This window comes from Sebastes umbrosus, chromosome 12 (genome assembly GCF_015220745.1).
Source record: "Sebastes umbrosus isolate fSebUmb1 chromosome 12, fSebUmb1.pri, whole genome shotgun sequence".
Classification (NCBI taxonomy): Eukaryota; Metazoa; Chordata; class Actinopteri; order Perciformes; family Sebastidae; genus Sebastes; species Sebastes umbrosus.
In genome coordinates, this window is record NC_051280.1 from 27095295 (window position 1) to 27121246 (window position 25952).

At 42.7% G+C, this 25952-nt stretch overlaps 1 protein-coding gene across 3 annotated transcripts; it reads right to left on the reverse strand.

Moving 5' to 3' along the window:
- Positions 1 to 2000: 2000 nt before the first annotated feature.
- chd8 (chromodomain helicase DNA binding protein 8) lies at positions 2001 to 25558 on the reverse strand. Of its 3 annotated transcripts, XM_037786316.1 has the most exons (39): positions 25406 to 25558; positions 20309 to 21324; positions 19815 to 20120; positions 18109 to 18222; positions 17492 to 17994; positions 17234 to 17345; positions 16721 to 16924; positions 15854 to 15922; positions 15711 to 15766; positions 15496 to 15613; positions 15321 to 15404; positions 15017 to 15154; positions 14757 to 14878; positions 14285 to 14528; positions 13289 to 13465; positions 12796 to 12939; positions 12593 to 12691; positions 12327 to 12486; positions 11753 to 11963; positions 11448 to 11643; positions 11107 to 11277; positions 10727 to 11020; positions 10317 to 10537; positions 10031 to 10233; positions 9678 to 9834; positions 9501 to 9590; positions 9304 to 9407; positions 8490 to 8613; positions 8233 to 8308; positions 7844 to 8115; positions 6998 to 7230; positions 6092 to 6745; positions 5903 to 6009; positions 5576 to 5797; positions 5318 to 5413; positions 5090 to 5203; positions 4288 to 4389; positions 4086 to 4190; positions 2769 to 3137 (listed from the first exon to the last, which is right to left on the reverse strand). In XM_037786316.1, the coding sequence occupies exons 2-39, from the start codon at positions 21221 to 21223 to the stop codon at positions 2769 to 2771; spliced, it is 7686 nt and encodes a 2561-aa protein (XP_037642244.1). In that variant the 5' UTR covers positions 21224 to 21324; positions 25406 to 25558. The 3 variants fall into 3 exon arrangements, with proteins under 3 accessions (XP_037642246.1, XP_037642244.1, XP_037642247.1); XM_037786318.1 differs by lacking the exon at positions 25406 to 25558 and having other exon boundaries at positions 2001 to 3137; positions 20309 to 21223; XM_037786319.1 differs by lacking the exon at positions 25406 to 25558 and having other exon boundaries at positions 10727 to 11017; positions 20309 to 21223.
- Positions 25559 to 25952: the final 394 nt, after the last annotated feature.

A 25952-nucleotide genomic window follows, 5' to 3' on the forward strand; every position in this document is an offset into this window, starting at 1 on the left:
CTAATACTCCGTCGTACATTTGCACTTTGGCCCTCACTGCATTAGACTTATATACTATATACTTAGACTATAAACTGTGTTACCTTCATCACAATACTCAAATGTTTTGCGGCTCCAGACAGATTTTTTTTTTTTTGTCTAAAATGGCTCTTTTGATAGTAAAGGTTGCTGACCCCTGACCCGTGACCCCTGACCTAGCGGTACCCAAAGTAACGTTGAACTTTCTGCCAGCTATGTGACTTGCTGTGATGTTTTAAGAAATACATAACTTTCTTAGTCAACAAAGGGAAAACTGGTATTTACAACATTTTTTGTTAGCTTAACGTTTTGTTTTGGTCAATTAAAACTGACAGTAATTGTCTGTTTTTATATTTACGACAAACAAAAAAGCCGTGAAGGCAGCACTAGCGCAAATTAAACCAACCGGGTCGAATGCATGGCCTATTGGAGGAGGCTGGATCACACGTCATGAACGCGTCATATCTTTTGGGTACCACACATGCGCAGTAGAATCTGGTTTACTAGAATCTGGTCTTACAATACATTATCAATCACTTTAACTCACTTTTATTTTAATGTTACAACCCAATTTAGCCTGGTTTGGCCTTTAAATCACCAAATCAGGTGGTGTAATAATATTATAAGGTATTTATTTTTTATTTGTATAAACGTTTTCCAAACTACATTAAAATACCTTTAGGTCAAACTATATTTAAGTGTTGTTGTGGTGCTGCATATGACCTGCTGCTCCCTACTCCCACTAACCAAAACAAACATCTTTACTCCCACTCTCCTCATGCAAAAAAAGGTAAAGAAAGCAGTCCCTGGTGGATCAAATAAAATAAATAAAAATAATTTATTGTAAATGTACACAAATCTGCCAGAACTTGGTGTCTATTATTTTAACTATATATAATATATAAATAATATAAATATATATATATTATATATATATATAATATAAATATATATATATTATATATATATATATATATTAAAAAAAAATATATATATATATATATATAATATATATAAGAAATATTATATATATATATATATATATAAAATATATAATATATTATATTATTTATATATATTATATATATATTCACTGATTTAAGGGAGTGGTACAGGTTTCTTTCTTTTGATGCTTAATATGAATACAGGAAAGTGGACGACTTAGACCCTGTAATTTTTTACCAATTTTTACTCGCAACTGCTTGTAGTGTGTATAAATGAAATGAGTAAATTGAATATCAGTGTGACTGCCTATTGCCTAACAGGATCGAGAACAATATAAAAGACAAATCAGTGGGTCTTACCTCCATCGTCAGAGCTCAGTGAGTTGCATCATTCCACTTTTAACAAAGGCTTTTAGTTAATCAATGCTGCCACAACATTTGAGTAGGTTATGGGCCTTTTCTGCCCCCGAGTTCAGCCTTTCAGGCAGCAGGGCTGTCTCTCATGATGTGCAGTACCCAAACACCGCCTTGTTATACAAATCATGTTCCACCCGTTGGATACAGGAGAAAACTGGTCTTCAAAAATGAAAATATTCTCAGCTTAAGTCCCGCCCACAATGTGGCCTACTTTCTCTCATTTTGGTTGATACGGTAGTATTCTACAAATATTATAAGCTGGTAAAATTTGTGCATCATTATTTATGAAACACACAACATCTATTGCATGTCTGCCCATTCAGGGAGAGGGATCCCTCCTCAGTTACTCTTTCAATTTTTTCCTGTTAAAGGTTTTTTGGGGGGAGTTTTGTCTCGTCCAAATCAAGGGTGTTGTATGCTGTACAAAAGCCCCCTGAGCTAACATTGTGATATTGGGCTATATAAATAAAATAGAAGCTCCTATGCATTATAATCTGCTGTAAATAGGACACAATTATTAAACGCTGTGCAGGAATGGACATAACCAATCTTGTGTACAAACAGTTCACCTCCTTATTGCTTCTGCTTCGTTAAAGTCTCAAATAATACACACAAACCTGCTTTCACTGTAGATTGCTGTTATTCATTTCACAGATACACTCAGATCATAAAACAAGAATAGTAACTCACTGCCGTCATCTTTGCACCATAGTACACAACTGACCGGCTCTACATTATACAATACACCCATCCTCCTAGCACTGCTTCAGTAACTAATACGCCACTTTCCCTTTCCCTCCCTCTCAACCCACACCCCTCCCCATAGAGTGAAAACAATAACAGTACATCCACCCACTGGATCCCCTTTTAGTTCACAGACCCGTCTGGACACAGAAGACGTGACCAAACGAGATTGGGGGGATTGTGGGATCTGGATCCAGGCTCTGCTCAGTTACACATGTCCAGTTTCATGTAGCGCTAGAGGACCAGCATTGAGGTTATTTGATAAGAAAAGGGTATCTGTACAGCAGGGGTCCCCTTTTGGTCATGGCTGGGAATGTCATGGGAAAGAACAGGTTTGGAGGGAGAGGAGGACGATGACGAGTCGTGAAGTAAGAAAGAAAGCTCAGCTTTTTGCCATTTTGTCAGAGGTCAGAGAGGAGGATCGAAAAATGGAACTGTGATGATGAAAAAGAAAAGAGATGGTTGCAAACCTGCTCCTTTCAAAAATCCCTATTATAAAATAAATGAATAAAAGTAGCAACAAAAAAAAACACATTCATCCATAATTTGATACATAATATGGTAAAAATAATTGATGAGGAATAACATGATTCGTTGAAGAGAAGAAGGGGACTAAGTCAGATGTGTTCGGGGAGAGGGGTTCAGTCAATCCTCTGAGCTTGATGAGGAGTCAGAGTCCTTCTGTGCTATGATGACATCGTCCAATAGCGCCTCTTGATCCGAGCTGTCATAGTCCCCTTGGGAAAGGCTGTCGCCGCCCTCCATTTTAACGTCAAAGTCCGGACTGGTGAGGAAGTGATGGGAGGTCTCCAGGTCCTCCTCGTCCATCATGTAGGCTCCGTCTGAGACCAGCGTCTCCTCTTCAACGCCGTCCAAGTTGGGGTCTTCGGGGGTGGGCTCTGGAGTGCGGTGGTGGTGGTGATGATGGTGGTGATGGTGGCGGCGGCGGCTTTTCTTGGGGATCTCTGAATGCTCGGACAGCAGTCGGTGGAAGAAGGTCTCGGGCAGGAAGCCCTGTGAGAAGAAGAATTATTAAACTAATTAGTTTCCTTTATTTGATGCTGCGGTAACCACAGCTCCAGTCTTAATGTCTTTGAACACCTAGTCCGTATTTTTCGTACACGTTTTAAAAAAAGATGTTACTCATAGAAACCTTGCCCACTGAGTCTGATGCGTTTTATTATTCTATTTGGGTGCCATGGATAGCGCTATGAATGAATGACATTAGCAAGGAGCTATCGTTTAGCTGCCTAGAGCACAATCACTACTGTATAATCTTTCGTACATCCTTTGTTTTGCAACCATCCTCGATTCCAAGCTGTTCTGCAATCACCTGCCACAATCTATCTTTAAAATGCTGCATCTCTTTATTCTTTTATTTCTTTATGGTTAAGTGCTTTGTGCTGGGAGACGGAGTGAATCAATTTATCAGATACCATTTTGGATGATGCCGTTTGCACAGACGGTGGCTTTGAGAGGTCAAACAACAGTCTTTTGCCTTTTGATGGATGCTAAAAAATCCAACCTGTTCCTGGATGAAAGTTTTGGAGTCGGTGTGTAAATGTGATTGACACAACGTGAGGTCATATTTATTTTTAAACGGGTGACAATTTCGTACGAAAAATACAGACTTTAATGAGATAAATTCACCAATCAGGGAGAAAAACATTTTTCTGTGCCGAAATGCGATCAGTTTGGAAAATTCTCTTCTAGCAAACCACCATTTCCACTAAATTTCAGCTATACTTTAAAAGTGTTTTTGAAAGTCAGACCAACACTTGCCATGATAGTGACAGCTGCTATTTTTGGTCTGCATGGCAACAGAGTAATAAACATCCATTTTCAGTGCAAAATGTAATACAGTTAGCTACTTTTTCTACTAAACAGAGGTTCAGAAAGTCATATTTCTAAACAACACTGCTCAGCAAAGTCTTGTAATAATAAAACATTTCGAATACGTACAGAGTTCCTAACGGTTTCAGACCAGTCGGGTGCTACAGCGTTATCAGGATTCTCCTCCAGATATTCCCTCAGGTCTTGCAGCATCGGACAGAAAGCAGCTCCAACCTACGGAGGGGAAACATTTGGATGTTTGTCTGTTAGCAAGAGATAACACACACAGCCAACAAATCAGGTGTACGACACCAATCGCTGTATGCCCCACCTTCTTTCCTGTCCTCATATTAATGACTTTGACCTTCTCGCTGCCCGTCACGGCTTTATCGGCCCTCCTCCTCCTCTTCCTCTTGCTCCTGTTCACAAGAAGCTGAGGAAACGAGACAAATTATGTAATAAAGCAGAAACATAGTTAAGATATATTGTTTTCTTATCAGCCTGAGACTAGAACACCTTATAGAGTACTATAGGAATGAGTCCTAAAACCCGGAAATGAGTTAGCATTTTAGCTTTTCCGGTTCCTTTGCCTTGAAGTCAGTGGGTTTTCAGTTAGATGCCTGAAATAAGGTCAAGCTCAAGAGATTTTAACATTTTGTTCAACGATATAAAATACAGTAAATATCCCACTTGTGAAGTTTGAAGCCTTTACGTGTCTCAAAAAAAGTCAGTTGATGGTTGTGGTTAAAAGTGGTTAAATGAGACTTGTAAACGTCATCACGCCGACTAGTCCTCCTTTACAGCCTCGTTGTGTATACTCGCGCTCATGCGACCGTGGTGTAGTTCGTTTATAGCCTAGCGTTAGCTTTTTACTTCTGGCGATTGCATTTAGCCTTCAAAAATCATAAAAGTTGTGTTCATTTGTGAAGATTATCTTGCTGAAAAAAACATTTGTTTGCCACAGAGATTATTTTCTGCAATAATCCAAAACCCAATGGAAAAATCCCATTAGCTTTTTGTCGAGGGAACCAGGGTGATGCTAACTTCCTGTTTGATCATCCCTTCAGCACTCTATTACTGTATAAGCAAGGAAAATTAATTGATCAGTTGGTCCTTGTGTCACAAATATATACCTCCAGCATGTCTCCCTCCACCTCATAATCTGGGTTCTCCTTCAACCAGGTGGGAGGGTCCCTTCGGCGAGGAGTACGCTCCATCGGATCATTGAGTCCGTATGGGTCTGATGACTAAAAGAGAGGCGGCCAAAAACAAAGTTATCAAACTAAATCCAAAGCAGTTTTGTTTTTGCATCCGACTCTTCCCGCACTATAGAGGAGCACATGTAGATCTGATTCACGTACCTCTTGGTCCTTACGCCTCTTGCGGCCACTGCTCTCTCCCCCTGACCCATTGGGCATCAGGGCCTGCTTAGAGAAGGTCAGCTTCAGCCCTTCCTCCTGACAGGTTGACAGACAGAGAGACCTCTAGTTTAGTCATGAACTACACATCACAGCTGCATCTTGTATTGTCTGTTTTTGACTTTAAACACTGATTCAAATATTTTCAATTGCCTGCACATGCCTTAGATAACATTAATTCATCCTTCACTGTTTTCTCACCCTAAGGAGCTTGACCGTGAACTCTCCATCTTCTCCGTCCTCCCCAGGGCCACCAGGCGTGCCGCCAGGTTTACGGATCACCCTTGTGTAGGCCATCTCGTCTCCCGCCAGCTCTGAGCTCGGGTTGAACTGAGCCTCGGGCATATAGCGCCGCCCTGACGGCCACTGACCGGTCAGCGTCAGCGTACACAAACTGTCCAGACGGTTGATCAATACACGGTCCTGAGACAAAGAAGGAGCCCCGTGTATCAGTCATTCACAGCAATAAAGTTAACGCATGCTTTATTCCTTCCAGAGAAATGCTTAGTTTAGACATGGATTATTTACCTTGGGCCAATCCACTCGGAGAGGATCGGGAGGAAGAAGGCCATCTTGAGATGGAGTCATAGAGAGTAAACTATTGTCTTCATCCGCGTCACACAGCTTCATGCGCGCTAAGAAGAAAAAGGGAGAACAATTCGATTTTCTGTGTTTTTTCTGTGCATTCAACATGTTTCTCTTTAACTACCAACTTACCTCTTTCCACCTCTTCCTCGCTCTCTGCACTTTCATCACTGCTGCCCGATCGCCCGGATGACGATGAGCCTGAATCAGAATCAGAATCCGAGTCCGACCCTCCCTCTGCCTTCCGTCCTCCTGTTTTACCATCCCTCCCCCTGCTCCTCTTGAGGCTCCAGCCCTGTTCCCGTGCCTTGCCGTCATGGTGACTCAAGGGCGTACTCTGCAAGTCAGCCCTGATTTCAACTCCGAGCAACCGGGTGTCCTCTACAGCTACCTCCTCCTTCACGCCAGGCGCGTCCTCCTCAGTCTTCAGCTGGCTGAGGGGCAGCATGATGAGCGGTGCCTGAGGTGGAGGCGGTGGGGCCTGCTGGTTCTGGATGAACTCATCCCGAGCCTGACCGAAGGTGAACTGTGGGTCTGGAAAGATGGAGAGCTCAGTGCGGCTGACGCCGTGCAGCGAGGCGCCCAGCATCAGCTGGCGATCGTGTTCCGCAATATTCCACCAAGCGGGCAGCTCGGAGCTGGTCGGAGCCAGAGGCAGACGCTCCTCCAGAGACGGGTGGGGCAGGACTCTCTCACGGAGGCGACGCAGGAGGCTGATGCGGTAAAGGGTACGGGAGGCACGCTCCTCAGTGATGGGGGCCACAGTTTGGGAAATCTCTGCTGAATCTGAGCAGGATGACAGAAGAGATATTTACTATAACATGACTCTACTTTTATCAAACTGCCAAAAAGGAAATCTGTAAATTGACATATTAAGAGTATAAAAACCTGCAAAGAAGACCTGTGCATATGTAGTTTGAGCCAAGGTGTTAGATTGAACATTGTGAGCCGCCACAAAAAGTAAGCATCCTACACTTTACCTGCTGCTCAAGTAGCTAAGTCAAGTCTTTTTTTGGCAGCATGTGTAGTGGTAATTACCTTCACCGCGGCCTGGGCGCAGGTGGCAAACTCTCCGGCACATGGCGACAAAAGAGCGGAAGTATCGGCTGAGGCTCTCGTCCTTTTTTTTATCCAGACGAGCGAAGGTCCGGAAGCGGTTCCAGTCAAATTCAGGATCCCCTCCGTCAGGAAGGCCTAGCTCCTTTTTTATCTTTTCAACACCAAAGGTCGATACCACACGGTAGAAGTCGCATTCTTCCCTACGCGTCCACCTGGGAGAAAGACAGAAAGGCAAGTGGAGTGAAGGCTGAGAAGAAAAATATTAAACATTTGTATATATAAAAAGAAAAATTGGCACATCCCTAAGTATTATGTTTTAAGTCTTCACTGATACTACAGTTGCATGCTAAGTTACTTTACTTTTACTCCACTAGTTGTCCGACCTTCCACTTACAGAAGTGCATGTAACCAAGTCATACCTCAACATGTGCACACAAGTGACGCTACACACATTCCTGCCAATGACTTTACACTAACTGATCTACAGGTGGCTGTAAGATACGCAGCAATGCACCAACAAAGGCAGGAAAGAGGACGACTGCTTGGTAGTAAACATGAATCTAAAACAAAACAGATTTAACATTTTGAAGTAAAAGGAAAGAAATACATTCATCACATTTGGTAGACCTTAAGTATACAACCCAATACATTTGGATGAGAAACACTGAATGTAAACATAGCTTTTGTTGCCATGAGTTTTGCACACTCTTGCAATAGTAAAAGCTTTGAATTGAGACAATAATCACCACATGAAAAACTTAAATATTCGCTGACGTATAATAAGAATTGTCAATAGAAGAGAAAATGATAATAACACCAGTGTACCTCTGCTGGCGCTCCTGCCGTGCAATCTCCTTCAGCTTGCTGGCCTGTTCGCACCGCCTGCGCCTGCGGTCACCCTTTGCCTCTGCTTCGATCTTCAGCTGCTCCTGCCTATAGCTGCGCTGGTAAGCTGTGATCAGCCGCCGCATCCGCGCTGTAAGCGTCGAGCTGGAGGGCCAGGAGCACGCACCGCTCTGGCTGGAATAGCTTTCTGTGATCGCTGGCCCCATCTTGTCTTCCACAGAAATCTCATCGTCCACGTTCATGGAGTCAGGCTGGAGGACAAGGTCAAGTAGAGACTCATTAAAAATTGTTTATCGCTATTGGTTAGTTCCAAAATATTCAACAGAGTGTTTGCAAATCGATTCAATGTGCAGACTTCAGATTCGTACCTCCTCGAAAAGATCTTTGGCGTGTCTTGACGCAGGCTTGAACTCCGGGTCCTCTGAGTACTTATCATAATCAGCACTACACAACACAAACAATAAAAGTGCCGTTAAGCAGGGCACCCCTTTCCAATATGTTGCATGTAGTTATAATGAAAGGGAAACTTTGAAACTGACATGTTACAACGTCCAGTTAGCTCAAGTCTACTATAAATCTATAAGAAAATAAGTTTTCATTGGCCCCGTTAGCCAGGATCACTCACTCGTCTCCCAGCTCAGCATCACCAGTGTGCTGCTCGGCGTCGATGGCCTTGTCGTCAGGCCGACCAGCTCTCTCCAGGAAGCAGAGGCAGGGATCAGCACGCATAGTGGTGTACATCTCATAACCTGGTAACACAGATAGAGTCAAGGCTGTTAAATGACAAAAGAAAAATGCTCGACACATTGTGCAATGACCAGATCGGAACGTTGAACATGACCACCACTGAGTGAGAAACTGCTTTGTATTTAAAGGAACAGAGTGTTGCATTTTGGGGGATCTATTAACAGAAATAGAATATAATATACTTAACTATGTTATCTTTAGTGTATAATCAACTGAAAATAAGAATTGTGTTTTCGTTAGCTTAGAATGAGCCCTTCACATCTACATAGGAAGCGGGTCCTCTTCACGGAGTCTGCCATGTTAGAACAGACAAGCCAAACTCTGGCTCTAGAGAGAGCCTTTTGCGTTTTTATTGTTGTATTGTTACTAAGGCCACCGTAGTTCTCAGACAAGCTTGTGAAACTACAGTAACGTGAGCCGCAGATGCAAAAACTGTGGTACCGCCAGCCGCCATCTGACTTCCGTTGCTCCTAAAGTAGTGTTATTATGGTAAGGGTGGCCTCTTAGCGGGGTTTTGCACTCTGCGGCTCACGTTACTGCAGTCTTGGAAAGAGAGGAGTGAGCGGAGAGGTTGCAATCTGCAACGACACCACGAGATGCAGCCAAATCCTCCACACTATCCCTTTAAGCCATAACAAATCCTCCCCCTATTCTCATAAATGATTTTGAGCTCATACAGAGAGAAAACCTACCATGTTTGAATACGCCAGCAAGCAGTGAGCGGTCTGCTTCAGTATCCCACCATCCTGCAGGGACCTCCTGCTGCTCCATCTCAGGCATCCAGATATCAACATCCCTGGAAAAAAAATAAATGAATAAATGCATGGCACACTGTGTTTGAGTGTGTGTCTGTATTTGGCTGAATGTACAAACAGGCAGTATTAGATACCTGCTGTCAGCTCCTTTCAGGACAGCGTCTGCATGTTCGCCTATCACCTCCTGTTTCAGGTAGTAGAGCATACGCACCCTCAGCAACACCCTGAAGAAGAAGAGAGGTTTTAGTGTTTGAACATGGATGACAATGTTTTCATATGTGCAAAAACACAGCTGACTGGGCTTCACTGACTTGTTGCACTGGTGCTTGAGGTGTTTGCGGTAGCTGTCGTCCAGAAGCAGGGTGTCAGGGTTGTACTTGCGGATCCACTCCACCTTCTGTACATCAAACGTACTCTGAGCCTTTACTCTCTTACCCTTCCTGCCTCTTGGAACAGGGATAGACAGGCCTAAGCAGAGACAAAAAATATACAGTTAATTCCAAACATTTCAACAGACAACAAGGAAAGGTCACCAGCATTGATTATATGAGGTCATGGATTAAGTAGTTGTTTTTTCTTTTCTACCAAACAAACTAATTTATCAACTTTTTCAGTTTGATTTTATTTAAAACATCGTGCGAGCGACTCCGCGTGCAGCTCCTACCAGAGTGGTTGAGTAGTGTTTGGGGTTCACGGCCGTTCTCTGGCGGCGTGATGAGCTCCCAGATGAAACTCTTGATGTTCTCATCTCCACGATAGTGGAGCAAACAAAAGACCAGGATGACGCGGCAAATCGTCTCCACGTCACGTTCACTCAGACGACGCTTACATCTGGCGTGGGATAAGATGTCCCTCCAGCGACCCCAACTGAAGAAGAAGAAAGCAGTTAACAGAGTGAGAACAAGGGACAAGGTTAGTGAGTATAAATTGAGAAATGTAAGTCTACGTACCCGTAGACAAGCAGGTGTTTCTCCACCCGGAAACAGTCGGTGCGGCCGTAACCCCCTCCGCTGTGGCGGTCGGAGCGCCGGGAGGCACGCGACTGCCTGGAATTGGCAGGTGGATACTCGTCGTCGCTTTCCGGATCAGATAGGTCTCCACCTTCACCTCGTAAAGTGGAGTACTGGCGGGTCTGCTTGCGGACTCTGGGCGTGTCGATCACGAGGGTGTTCTGTCGGGGGAGAAGTAACATTTTGTCAATTACATATCACTCTGAGCAATATATAAGCATTTAACATAATATACAAGACTATAACTACACAATACATTAGTAAGATCTACAGTATTTTACATGCTGTGGCAATCTGCACTGTAAAACTTTGATGATCTTCACAAAAAAAGAAAAACATCTTGCACTTACCTTTCGGTTCATGGAGTCCATGTCTATGTCGGCTTTCTTGGCCCACTTCTGCCAGAATTCAGGGTCATCGAGGGCAATGTCGTTGCGGTTCTCAGAGGCCACAAAGCTGGCCTTGGAGAACGTGGAGCCCTTGCCCTCGCTCTCGATGGTGATGGTGGTGGCTCTTCGCTGAAGGATCTGGTCGATGTCCTCCTCGCAGAAGCGATTGCCTTCGTCGTTCTCATCCATGATGGCAGCATAGGCTCCCTTCCTCAGCAGGTCCTCAATCTCCTTCTTGGAGAACTGCTGGACCTGCTGTAGGTGAGGCAGAATGACATTTACACAAGCAGAACAAACTGGATTAAGCAAACTCATTTTTCAAAACGGTATTTCTTTCTTACCCCGTTGACGTTGCCTTCTTTGTTGCCACTCATGCTCTGCAGGACGGCGCGGTCCAGGCCGAGCTTCAGACTGGCTTTATCCAGCATCTCCCTCTCATAAGAGTTCCTCGTGATCAGACGGTAGACCTTGACCGCCTTAGACTGGCCAATACGATGACACCGTGCTTGGGCCTGACATAAGGATAAAAGAAGGGTCAAAAGAGCATCATATGCAGCTGCTGACATAAAAGATGAGAAATCCAAGTTTTGAACATAAAATGTAAAAACATACACGTAAAGATGGTTTGTTTTTCAGTCTCATGGAACTCTTTTTAAACCAGACATAACAGTGAATCTTGTACCTGCAGGTCATTTTGAGGGTTCCAGTCAGAGTCAAATATAACACAGGTGTCAGCAGCAGTGAGGTTGATACCCAGGCCGCCAGCACGGGTACACAGCAGGAAGACAAAGCGGTCTGAGTCAGGCTTACTGAAGCGATCGATGGCAGCTTGTCGTAAGTTCCCACGCACTCTGCCATCAATTCGCTCATAAAGGTATCTGTAAAAAAAATAAAAAACAAAAGTGAGCATACTTTACATTAACACATCACACAAGTCCTCATAATACAAATCATCAGTTGCATTAAAATACAGCTTGGCCCGCTTACCTTTTGTTGATGAGGTAGTCCTCCAGAATGTCCAAGCAGCGCACCATCTGGGAGAAGATGAGCACTTTGTGGCCACCGGCCTTGAGGCGAGGCAGCAGCTTGTCCAGTAGCACCAGCTTGCCGGCCGATCGAATCAGGGCCTGCAAATGGAAGTCGGGGGCCATGGGGTCATACACCTCCCGCAGCTCCGATATGATCTTCTCTTCCGCGCCTGGACAAAAGAAAAGAGACATAAAAGGTACAATTTTATTATGCTACTGAATTATGCAAGCTTTTCACAAGCAAATGAAGCTCAGACTGCTTATTGAGGGTAAGCTGCAGCTTTAGATAATCATTCCACTCACTCTGCAGAATGGCACCAAATAAATACATACTACAGTGACTAATGTTTTTCAAGTGAAATGTTGATACTACTTGGAATTGCCCCTTCAAATGATTATATGGACACTGTGCGGCACTATTCAGGTCAGTTACTATTGGAAATATATATTTTTCTAGCCTGAATATAACAAACATACAGTACATGCAGACAGCAAGAAGCCCGGTACAAAGAGCTAATAATGTGATGCAATACCATTGATGAGGTAGGGGTGGTTGCAGCACTTGCGTAGCTCCATCATAGTGTTGAGCAGGTTGGGGACATTGCTGTTACTGGTTACCCCTAAACTGAGGAAAGTGAAGTTCCTCTCCAGGATGGCCCGGTAGTACTTCTTCTGTACATCCGTCAACTCAACCTGAGAGATGACGCAGTCAAACAATCAAATTGTTGCCTTATTAGTGTCGTTCAGATCTCCTAACACAACTCAAAGTTTACACTTAATGTGCACCATTTACACTAACCTCAATGATGGTCTCCTGTTTGGGTGCCAAGTTCTTCTCAACATCCTCTTTGAGCCTTCGTAACATCATGGGTTTCAAGATGGCCTGCAGCTTCTGGACCTATGGACATGAAAAAAAAAAAAAAGATTCCTCAGTGACAGCTACACAATACTAGCAAAATGTGTGTGTGAATTTCAGTGTGTCACTGACTGTATATTACATACCTGTTCCTCTGTTTTGAGGTCTCCAAAGTCTCGGAGGAATTCACTTTCAGAAGCGAACTGGGTAGGCTCCAGGAAGTGCAGCAGGCTGAAGAGTTCCTCCACAGTGTTCTGGAGAGGAGTGCCAGTCAACAACACCTTGTGTTCCTGAGAGGAAATCACAGAACACAAATAGAAGATAGATAGAAGGACAGAGGGAGGAGAGGCATTGCAGGAAGAAGGGTGAGGAACCAGAGAAAGAACCAGGGAATAAGTAGGGAGAGGAAAAAGAACATAACAGATGAAGAAAAGTTCAAATTAAGTCCTAAAATCCTTCTAGCCATTTAAAGTGAATGTCAAACTGTTTCTGGTTTCTCACTACAGCAGTCTTAATCTAATTCAAACTGTAAGTATTTCTTAAGTGCAACATTTAACCACACTACCAGCATCCTGTTATTCTCTGCACATTTCACCATTGGTTTTGTTCCAAATCCACATTGGGCTGTGGTCCACTCACCAGATCCAGCATTTTCAAGCTGTCCAACAGCTTGCAGTTGCGATTCTTGAGGCGGTGAGCCTCATCGATGATCACGCAACGCCAGGAGATCTCCCTCAGCTCTGGGCAGTCAGATAACACCATCTCAAATGTTGTGATGAGGGCGTCAAACTTGTACGCACCTGGGATCAAGTGGTCCTGTAGACAGAATGGCAAATTTTCATCAGACGTGTTTAACATCAGTATACCACAGCATGCATCAGCATAGAATTGCAATATTTTGAGTGGCAATATTGTATCGATCCACGTACGTCAAGTATCAAGTTTATATTATATAAACTATTAACCTTAACGATGGGCCCGGTCGCTATTCCGTCTTTCAGAGGTTGTAGCCTTAAAGCTAAAGTATCATATGAAACTAGAAAAAGCTAAGGAATTGATTAGTACCAACCATGTCATACTAGCTTGTCGGGTAGAATGCTAAATAACACTCCAAAATTACGTTAAATTTTGGCGAGGAAAAACTGCCATGGTTATTTTCAAAGGGGTCCCTTGACCTCTGACCTCAAGATATGTGAATGAAAACTCTGAGATGATCAGAGTTACAACTGTATCTTATTAGATAAAACAGACTACATAATTTGCAGTTGAAAAAAGGGAGCCGGTCATTTTTGTGAAATAAACCCGTCGGGGCGATGCGGTGGTCTTGCATTAAGAAATCAATAATTTTACACAAAGATGGTCCGCCAGAGTCCGAGATCAGAACTGCCTACATAGCAACGGTCTGTTTAACATAGCAGAGGTCTGCTATAAAGAGTATTCAACAAAGCCGTGTAACAAATCGCAATAAATCGCAATAAATCTTATCGCAATACAGAGCATAATCACAAAATGTTTAAAATCACAATAAGAATTATTCGTGACTTAAGTATCGTGATAATATCATATCGTGGGGCCTCTGGGGATTCGCATCCCTAAAAGCTAATCAACAACAATCGCAATTAGTAACTCCAGTACCTTGTCATCCTTGAAGTACATCTCGTACTGCTGGATCATCTGTCGGCTGGCCAGGCTGCCGTGGTAGACGATGGCGTTCATGTCGGTCCATGTGCTGAACTCCCTCTCCCAGTTGGTGATGGTGGAGAGGGGAGCGATGATCAGGAAAGGACCCGTGATGCCAGCATCGTACTCCTCAGACAGCAGCGCGATAGACTGGATGGTCTTCCCCAGACCCATCTCATCTGCCAGGATACAGTTCTGCCTGAGAGACGAGAACAATCAATCAATCAATCAACCAACAAGCATCACTACAAAGGGACTAACTTTTTTCTAGAATATAGATGACACAATGCCTTCTTCGTGTTATGCTCAAAGTTGCTATTAATACTTCTTTAATTACAGTGGCAATCAAGTTTAAATGTGGCTTCAGAATGCACTTTGCTACAGGCGACCATGGAGCGTATTGTGTGTGCATGTGTGTGATAAATACCTGTTGTACCAGTTGAAGAGTAGCCAGTTGACTCCTTCAAGCTGGTACTCTCTGAGCGTGTTGCCATTCTTGTACTCTCTTGTCTCCTCCAGCTTCTTCCATGCACTGGCAGACGGTCGTGGCTGAGGAGAGAGGGAGAGAGAGAGAGAGAGAGAGAGAGAGAGAGAGAGAGAGAGAGAGGGAGGGAGGGAAAAATGCATGAAAAGGAGAAGAGAAGAATGAATTAAGCGCTTCTGGCTATCTTCCATTCGACTGCTTACCGTTCTTTTCAGGCGAGGTTGTCGGTTTACGATTTTGCTGAATTCTTCGACCTTGCCCTCGTCCACGTCCTCCTTCAGTTCCCAGGTGGCGTCTTCGTAAGGCAGAGAGCACCACTTCACCAAGTAGTAGATAACAGGCTAGAGGGAGACAGACAGAAAGCAAATATTTAACTATTGCAAACATACTACTTCATAAAAGAAGAAATAACAGCACAAGAGTTCAGCTACATATCCCCAGAGGGGAACAGCTAAGATCTTTTCTCCAGCTGTGAAAGTGATTTCTTGATCAGGCCTGGTCTCTCACCTCGCCATTGTCCTTGTCCACACTGTGGGAGACGTCCAGGATCCTGTCCGCCTCTAAATAGTCTGGGTTAAAAGCCTCCTCATCCTGAACAGAAGCACAGAGTCAGAGACAGTACAAATATGTAAAGAGTTATAGTTAAATAAAGAAGAGGTTTCAGGATGTGCTCCTCGCTCACCCCCTGGAAGAAGCGCCTCATCTGTGCGTGCTTGGTCTTGAACCTCTTGATCTTTTGATGGATCCTCTTATCTTTCTCCAGCTGACTCAAACTGGCCCACTCGCAGTGTAAGTAAGAACTGAGAACGAGAGAGTCAGGTTTTACTCATTTAGATGTCGCCTCAAGAAATAGAAATAGTCTAAACCAAAGTTATTCACTGAGATATCGGGACTTACTAGTTCTTGTATTTTACAAAGAATTCCTCAACAGTGATGTACTGGCCCAGCGACACCTTGAAGACAAGAACAGGTCTTTTAGGTTTTTATGATTCTCAAAATTAGATTTAATTAAAAGAATTAAATAAATGGAATAAACATACTTCCTTCTTGGTCAACCTCAAAGACAGAACTTTGTCAACAATGGCAGCATCTTCCTCACTTGGGTTTTCCTGTAAAAAAAATTTAAAAACGTAATACACATAAGATTGTTGATCTACAATCTTTCATTCCTCTTAACCCATTTGTGCCCAAAGACTATATTTAGTATGATAAGAAAAAATGCCACAACCTTTGTTCCAATTCATCAAAAGTCTTGAAATTTAGTACTGACTTACTTTTGGCGAGTATCTAACATTACAACTTTGACATTTTTAAATCACATGAAAAATTACATTTTTATTAAAAGTCAAAGTCAGGATTTTTGAAAAAAATTAGGAAAAACATTGTGTTTATTAAATGTTTTTTTCATATGGAAAATATTTGTATACTGGACATGTGTGCATATCTTTGATATTCAACTTGCTATGAGTTCAAAGATACCAAATACTTGATTGTGCTCCTTGTAGTTTCTGAGATACAGACATTTTCTTATCATACTATATCTAGTCTTTGGGCACATGGGACTGCGTTTTTTTCCAAAAATATAATGGAGTCTGTTGCCAAAACAGGAGTACCATGTGCCCAAAGACTAGATATAATACGATAAGAAAAACTCACTTTTCAGCCAAACTGTTTGAGCGATTTTGAAAATGTCTTCACATTTCTGCTAAGGCAAGCCCAGAGAGCACTTCCAAAGGAAATAACATTTTCAGTTGTGGGCACAAATGGATGTATATTCGAATCCAACATTGCAAATACACAACACGTATAAACCAACAAACCCACCCCACTTCAACCAGTGTCCATCTCTTTATGACAATTCTTTCAATCTCACCAGAGATTATTGTTACAATACTTTTTCTACTCACCACAAAGAACTGCATGCTGGGCTGCCCGTCGACATCTAGCTCCAGTTCCTGTTTCAGCTGCGCTGCTGTCCCGCCACTGATGGAGGCCACAGCCGCCGCCGTCGTAGTAACGTCTACGTCTTCCTGCTCATCCTCGTCGTCCGTTATTTTGATATCCAGGTCCTCCGTGTATTTCTTCCTCTTCACCACGCGATTGGAGCGCCTCTTTTGGCCAAAAGACAGAGTTGGAGAGTGAGTGTGGTTTAAAGGTCAAAGCAGATGAAGCGTTATTTAGCCTCCTGCGCGACAAGCTAGTATGACATGGTTGGTACCGACGGATTTTTTAGGTTTTTCTAGTTTCATATGATGCAAGTATCACTCTAGCTTTAAAACAGCTACAACCTAAAAATCTTAAATTGTATTAAAGAAATTAGTGCCGTTAAAACAAATTTGTGTAAGCGTGTTATGAACGCGTTAACTTTGACAGCCTCGCTAATTTCCAAAAGTGCACTGATCTTAAATATGTGTTTGTACCGTAATCAGGTCATCATCCAGTGCAGTAGGTGAGGCAGGGCTCAACTCGCCATCAGAGTGGTCTGAGGACGCATTTCTCTTTCTTTTCTTTGCTCCCACTAGAGTAATAGTGCTGCGGGAAGATGGAGGGAGAGAGGACAAAGAAAAAAAAGAATTAAGTAACGGACGGTAATGAGTATTGTTTCCTACAAGGTTACATTTCCAAACATACAGAAATAAGTTACTCCCTCCCTCACCTACTCTTCACACATCACTCACTTTGTCTTAGTCTTGCTTTTGCTCTTGTTCCCAGACCCAGGTATCACTGTGCCTCCAGCCACTCCAGTTGTTCCTCCTGGTGTCTTCGCTTTGCCCTTTTTGTCGGCCCCTCCTGTAGTTTTGGGCGTCGTTCCTCCAGCTACGGGACTTTTCTTCTTGCTTCCTCCTCCGCTGCTCTTTTTCTTAGCGGCGGACACTACGGTCACAGTGCCCCCCAATTCTGGGGAGGTCTGGGTGGCTGGAAGCTCGTCCTGGTTCAGGACTCTGGGCAGGTTCTTCTCACCGCGTGCTTTGGCCCGGGCTATAGCTTCAGCCACAATGCGGTTCGCTTTCTCCTGCTTGCACAGGATCTCCACTCGCCGCACAGAGGCGGGCTCGCCAGGGGCCTTGGTGATGCGGATGGCCTGGGACGGAGTGGTGGTCGTAGTGGAGGGGCCTGCGGCCGACGTGTTGATGACCTTCACCACAGAGACTGTGCCACCAGCCGAGGATGCTGAGCTTGTCTGTGTGAAGGAGAAAGTTTGAAAGAGCAGAAAACCATAAGCCCTGCTCTATATAAAAGTATGTACTGTACGTATATAAAATAAGGAAATGTCTATGCACATGTAGAGGACTACCTGTGGCTGCAGAAGCATTTTGAGTGGCACCGCAACTCTCTGTCCTCCTTGGCCCTGCGAGATCTGCAACACCTGCGGGCCACCGGGATTGCCAGTGCTTGAGACCAGCTGGTACTGTGAGAGTGAAAGAAGAGAGATGTCAAAGCACAGTCCCTTTGAAAATAGAGACTATAAAACGATAAGATGGAGTATACGATCTGAGAATTTGGCAGGATTTTAAAGAACTCTACTTGTTTGGCGTCTTATCAACAGTCAGGTAAGAGCAGTATCAGTTTCATCTGTGTTCTAGGATTGGGTGATAGGACGGTATACGCCATGCAAAGGTACAAATGTAACCATCGGTAAAGATTTGGCAATACCGTTTCCATCACACAGTCGTTCTTTTTGACAGCTTTTTGAGATGAAAGATGAGCAAATCCTGCGGGAAAAGTCAAGTCTTTTTTTCTTTTGGTATACTCTACAAAACAAACTTGTGTGATTTTTATATTGCAGTGACTGAAGTCAGGCTCGTATTTATTTGCACTTAAAATTATTGTTCACACGAACCTTAAAGCTTCCATTTTGAAAGAACTTGTTGTGAGTTTTTAACTCAAGTGTTGTCAAAATTAGAAATACTGTGATGGAAGATTCTGGCCATATCGCCCACCACTACTTCGTACTCTCCTAGTAGATATATCGGCCCAGTGTGTTTTTAGGCTGGGCAGACGCCTTCGATGGAGCAATGCTATCCGCTTCCTTCTGCTTTGAGACTTTGTGCCAAGCTAGGCTAAACACATCATGGACCAATGTCTGTTCTGAATGCACAGAGATGAAACTGATGTTGATCTTTTCATATCTAGCTCTGGATAAGACAGCAAACATATTTCCTAAATAGCTGCCATGTTTCCTTAAACTGAGAGTATAAAACAGCACTACAAAACAGAAGCCCACTCAAGATGTTTTTCTCTAACTTAAATGATGTTGTGAACTTGTGATAATTTATCAATTTTAAGAGCCAACAATCAATTTGACTGCACTGAACAGCTGTTTTTTTTTTTTAACCTGAAACCATTCAGTCTTATGTAACAAAGAAATCTGATAAAATTCCTACCGTATTCTTTATCATTTTTTCTGGAACTCGCCCACAAAACATTTAATGTCCCTATATGGCTAATTAAAGATGTTAGCGTTAACATTAACTGCTAATAGATACTAGTTAGCAGAGCCATTTGGACTGATCAGTCCCGGCTACACAAAAGTAGCCATTGTTCCTTTGTGGTGTTCTGAAACAGCACATGCAATATTAAGTTTGCCCGTCTGAAACAAGCAGAAACAACTACTCTAGACCAACACAAACTAAAATATTGGTCACACTGAGCCACATTTGTTGCAGAGGCTGGAGGCGGCAACATGTCACGGGGGTCAGATTTCAGAATACACCATTTAAATTGACTATTGGGGAATAGTTGAAAACTTGACTGTAAGTAGACAAATGTCAATATTGAGTGTATTGCACCCCCTTTCAACTACATCAATAGAAAATAACTAGCAGCTTGCATGAAGACAGCACTTCCCACTGTCACAAAAGAGAACATCAGAGCTCAGACTAATTTATCAAACAAGAGAAGAAGAAAAAGAGGAGCAATAAGAAATTACATGTACTGTAGGAAAATACTAATCTGATTAAACAAACAGGTACTTCAAACTCTATAACACTTCTTTCCCACCTTGATTCCTCCTTGTTGGTTGGGCTGCTGTTGCACCTGCAGCTGAATTGTGAGGACTTTGGGCTGCCCTCCAGCCTGGCCAGCCCGAGCCTGGGTCAGGGCGGCTAGCTGGCTTCCCTGGAGCACCAGTTTGCCTCCGGGGAGCTGCCCCAGCACTAGTCTAGTTGGGATCTGCTGCTGGCCCCCTTGGGCTGTCTGCACCTGCTGGACTTGTGTGATCTGCTGCTGGACTTGACCCGCTTGTCCAGCAGAGCCAGCCTGGGAGGGCTGCTGGAGAACCAGGGTGATCCGTTTCGCTTCGCCACCCTAGAACCAGATACACAGAATGAGACTCATTATGACACTCAGGAAAAAAAGACTTGACCTAAAAATACAGCTGGAGAAACTCAGCCATGACCCTGATGGCAAATCACTCCAAGCGTCACCTGCTGTGGTGCAGCTGTCAGGGTGACACCTTGTGGTCTGCCTGCTGCAGCAAAAGAGGTGGTGCTTACCTGCGTTTGGGCCTGCATGGCTGGCTGGAGCTGCACCTGGCCTTGGACTTGGATCTGAGTAGCTTGGCCCTGGGGCTGGCCTTGAGCCATCTGCACCTGAACCGTCTGGCCCTGCGTCTGCTGGGGCATGGAGGTCAGCAGCATCTGTTTCACTGGGCCGTTGGGAGACTGCAGCAGCCTCTGCACACCTGCAGCACCCACCTTGACTTGAGCTTGCCCCGGGGTCGCCTGATTCAAGACGGTCCCCCCCTGCAGTATGGACATGCCAGGTTTAAGAGTTGTGCCAGACAACACACGGATGACCTTTCCACCCGTCTGGCCTGTGGCTCCTGATACAGTCTGCAGCACCTGGGCTTGACCCTGGGGACCTTTGAGAATGACAATTTTACCACCGGCCTGCTGTGTGATGGCAGCTAACTGCTGTGCAGTGAGCTGATGAGTTATCTGTGTGAGATGCTGCGTGGTGGCGGTGGTGGTGGTGACCGGGGAGGTGGTAACAGTCAGAGGTGAGCTCAGATAGACAGTGGTAGTGGGGACCACGGTGGTAGTGCTGACAATGGGTATGGTGGCCTGGGCCTGGATCTGAGGTACAGCATCAACCGGGACAGGGGCAGGGACTTGGGTTACAGTGGGAGCCACAGTTATTGAAACAGTCTGAGCAGTCGCCAATTGCACTGGCTGCTGTGCGAGAATTTGCACGGGCGCAGGGTCCGGGATGGCAGGAGCTGCTACAGAAACACCCAGGCCCGCGTTGACCGTGAGTTCGGGCTCGGTCAGTGGGTCCACTTGGCCCAGCGCAAGCTTAAGGGCCTCCCCCACGGGGTCCGAGGAGCCCTGAGAGAAGGAGTCGTCCGGTAGGGAATCCAGGTTAAACAGGGGTGTGTCCTCAAAGAGGTCCATGATCGGGTCCGCCATCTTGCCCACTCCACACAGGGAGACGGGCACAACGTATAAAAGACTCCGAGATGGAAGCTAAATGGTCGCAGTCCAGTTCTTCTCAACTTTTAAGTAAACAGCTGGTAAAAGAAGAGAAATACTCGGGTCAGTGAAGCACAAATGAATGACTTATTTAAACAAATGCTATACTGATGAACTTATATCTCAAACCTGTATACTTTAACATTAAACTTAAAACACACACTATCTGGACTATCTGCATCTATCTGCACTACCTGTAACCACCTCTCCTAACCACTGGTGCACTTTAAACTTACTTTACACTACATCCCATATACCATTTTATAGACTGCACATATTACATCTATTTATTGTACACTACATTTTTTTATTGACGGACGGTACATGCTATGTCCATTCACTATGTTCATTCACTATGTATATTCTGTATTTCAATTTATTGTTTTATAATCTTTTTGTACACCTGTACCTCTGTATCTGCGCTTTGCTGCTTTGACACCTGAATTTCCCCCCGGGGATTAATAAAAGGTTCATCTTATACAACAACTGAAATTTGGTGGGCTTCATTCAATGGTTACTACACACATTTGTTATAGTAAACACAGATAACAAGGAGCAGAGAGAAACTTGTGGCCCTTTATGGCATAAACGCAATCCTGTAACTTCTGGTCCTTGTTTCCTTTTTAGCTCCAATTTTGACAATCAAAAAATCAACAAAACCTATATCAAAATAACACATTTAAGTTTGGTTCCTAATGCACAGAAAGAATGCATTGTTTACTAAAATCACAGACAACTTTCATATGAGCACAGTTATCTTCTTAAGAGCTGTGACTGTTTTTACTCTACAGCGAGTTAACCCACTAATTCATTTAACAATTATGAAGTAAAACATTTTTTTTTTTTAGATGACATATAACGCCCAGTAAAACAAATGACTGCCACTGAATAATAAAAAAATATTGTTTTTGAAAATAACACCCAACTCATGGCCACCTTGTCCAGATATGCCCTATATGGCAAATCCTGTAACTTTTGGTCCTCGTTTCCTTTTTAGCTCCAATTTTTGACTATCAAAAAATCAACAAAACCTATATCAAAATAACACATTTAAGTTTGGTTCCTAATGAACATAAAGAATGCATTGTTTACTAAATCAAATTTCATATGAGCACACTTTACAGGTATTTTCTTAAGAGCTGTGACTGATTTTACTCTACTGTGAGTGAGATGCATCAACCCATCAATGGTTTAGTACACACTTGTGTTATAGTAAAGAAAGATAACAAGGAGCAGAGAAACTTGTGGCCCTATATGGCAAATCCTGTAACTTCTGGTCCTTGTTTCCTTTTTAGCTCCAATATATATTAAAACTATATAAAAATAACATTTAAATTTGGTTCCAAATGCACAGAAAGAATGCATTGTTTACTAAATCACAGACAACTTTCATATGAGCACAGTTATCTTCTTAAGAGCTGTGACTGTTTTTACTCTACTGTGAGTTAACCCATTAATTAATTTAACAATTATGAAGTAAAACTTTTTTAAATGACATATAAAGCCCAGTAAAACAAATGACAAATGACAAAAATATTGTTTTTGAAAATAACACCCAACTCATAGTTAATCTTGTCCATAAGAAAACGCTTTCAATGCCATATTAAGGGGTTTTAAAATACACATTTCATGCAGTTATATAGTAATATACACAGCTATACTAGCCAGGAAACATTCTGTGAATGAAACTAGTTGGTAGTGAAGTCAGATGAGGAGGGTACTGATGCTGGAGGAGGTAGGCAGGATGCATGGCCACCTTGTCCATAAAAAACGCTTTCAATGCCATATTGAGAGGCTTTAAAATACACATATCAGGCAGTTATATAGTAACATACAAAGCTATACTAGCCAGGGATTATTCTGTGAATGAAACTAGTTGTTAGTGAAGTCAGATGAGGAGGGTACTGATGCTGGAGGAGGTAGGCAGGATGCATGGCCACCTTGTCCATAAAAAACGCTTTCAAATGTGATATTAAGAGGTTTTAAAATACACATTTCAGGCAGTTATATAGTAATATAGAAAGCTATACTAGCCAGGAAACATTCTGTGAATGAAACTAGTTGTTAGTGAAGTGAGATGAGGAGGGTACTGATGCTGGAGGAGGAGGTACAGTAGGATGCTTCTCTCCTCTCTCTGGTCGTATTGCAGTCCACTAATTAATTTAACAATTATGAAGTAAATGACATATAACGCCTAGTAAACAAATGACTTGTGGCCCTATATGGCATAAAGGCAATCCTGTAACTTCTGGTCCTTGTTTCCAATTTTATCTCCACTTTTGACTATCAAAAATCAACAAAACCTATATCAAAATAACAAGTTTGGTTCCTAATGCACATAAATAATGCATTGTTTACTAAAATCAACTTTCATATGAGCACAGTTACAGTTATCTTAAGAGCTGTGACTGTTTTTACTCTACTGTGAGTTAACCCACTAATTCATTTAACCATTATGAAGTAAAAAAAAAAAATTAAATGACATATAGTGCCCAATAAACAAATAACTGCCACTGAATAATAACAAAATATTGTTTTAAAAAAAATAACACCCAACTCATGGTTAACCTTGTCCAGATATGCCATATATGGCAAATCCTGTAACTTCTGGTCTTTTTTCCAATTTTTAGCTCCAATTTTGACTATCAAAAACCAACAAAACCTATATCAAAATAACACATTTAAGTTTGGTCCCTAATGCACAGAAAGAATGCATTGTTTACTAAAACAACTTTCATATGAGCACAGTTACAGTTATCTTAAGAGCTGTGACTGTTTTTACTCTACTGTGAGTTAACCCTCTAATTCATTTAACAATTATGAAGTAAAACATGTTTTTTTAAATGACATATAACACTCAGTAAACAAATGACTGCCACTGAATTATAAAAAAATATTGTAAATAACACCTAAGTCATGTGCCACCTTGTCCAGAAAATGCTTTCAATGCCATATTAGAGGGTTTTAAAATACACATTTCAGGCAGTTATATAGTAATATACAAAGCTATACTAGCGAGGAAACATTCAATGAATGAAACTAGTTGTTAGTGAAGTGAGATGAGGAGGGTACTGATGCTGGAGGAGGAGGTACAGTAGGATGCTTCTCTCCTCTCTCCTCTCTCTGGTCGTATTACAGTCCACTAATTCATTTAACAATTATTAAGTAAATGACATATAACGCCTAGTAAACAAATGACTTGTGGCCCTATATGGCATAAAGGCAATCCTGTAACTTCTGGTCCTTGTTTCCAATTTTATCTCCAATTTTGACTATCAAAAATCAACAAAACCTATATCAAAATAACAAGTTTGGTTCCTAATGCACAGAAAGAATGCATTGTTTACTAAATCAACTTTCATATGAGCACAGTTATCTTAAGAGCTGTGACTGTTTTTACTCTACTGTGAGTTAACCCACTAATTCATTTAACCATTATGAAGTAAAACATTTTTTTAAAATGACATATAGTGCCTAATAAACAAATAACTGCCACTGAATTATACAAAATATTGTAAATAACACCCAAGTCATGGCTCACCTTGTCCAGAAAATGCTTTCAATGCCATATTAGAGGGTTTTAAAATACACATTTCAGGCAGTTATATAGTAATATACAAAGCTATACTAGCGAGGAAACATTCAATGAATGAAACTAGTTAGTGAAGTGAGATGAGGAGGGTACTGATGCTGGAGGAGGTACAGCAGGATGCTTCTCTCCTCTCTGGTCGTATTGCAGTCTTTCTCACACAGGTTAGCATGTTAGCTTCTACTAGCTTGCCCTTTACAAAAAGCCTGCGTGGCACCTCAAACATATCAAGCCTTTTAAACATGATATTTTATATGTTTTAAACCTTTTCCCTCGCTTCTGTGTCATTCACTAACAAACCCATTCTAGTGTACCGGACTCCCTTCAATCTCATCAACAAACCCGGACCAAACCAAAGCAACGTGCCACAATATAACCTGAGCTAACGTCTAACGTTCAGACTCCGGGGTTAGGCCGCAATACTGTTTCGCTTGGTCCGCGTCTTATCTTACGGGCAGAAATACATGAAAATAACCCTCGTATCCACTAGCCAGACTCTCTGGGTAATAATTTCGGGGTGCTAAATTTACCTTTGCATCGACACACATGGCTTTCTCCGTCTCACAACACTGTACGATTACAGGAAACGGCCAGAGGAAGAGCAGGAACTAACATTTCTTGCCAGAGAAAGCGTAAGGATTGCGTGCCCTCCTCTGGATGCTATGAAAGCGCTGATTGGTCCGTTCTCTCCAGAGCCGGCTGGATACTGTTATCTCATTGGCTGATTGAGGTGTCCGTCTTATGGGAACGGGCCGCTTCTGGGGCGGGATGATGAGAGAGAGCTTTATAGTTAGGTTGAGATAGCAATAAATGCGGCCTAGCTGGAATCATTTTGACTAAGTGATCTTCAACATCTGATGTTTTTTTACTGCCATGTGATGCTCACACAGGCCTTTTAGAGCTGACTGGTGTTTTAAATCCTCTCCACTTTATAGACTGCACATATGTACATATTACATTTATTTATTGTATCCTAGATATTACATTTATTTATTGTATCCTAGATATTACATTTATTTATTGTACACACAAATATTGTACACACTATGTCCACTCATTCACTCTGTATCTTTTATA

What these genes read in the sequence shown, in the direction of transcription:
- chd8 (XM_037786318.1), bottom strand. Translation starts at nt 21,223, where the DNA reads ATGGCGGACCCGATCATGGACCTCTTTGAGGACACACCCCTGTTTAAC. An exon ending in AACAGGAGACCATCATTGAG is followed by an intron (nt 12,487 to 12,592) that starts GTTAGTGTAAAT and finishes GTCATCTCTCAG; the next exon opens with GTTGAGTTGACGGATGTACA. An exon ending in AGAGGCGTAAGGACCAAGAG is followed by an intron (nt 5,204 to 5,317) that starts GTACGTGAATCA and finishes CCTCTCTTTTAG; the next exon opens with TCATCAGACCCATACGGACT.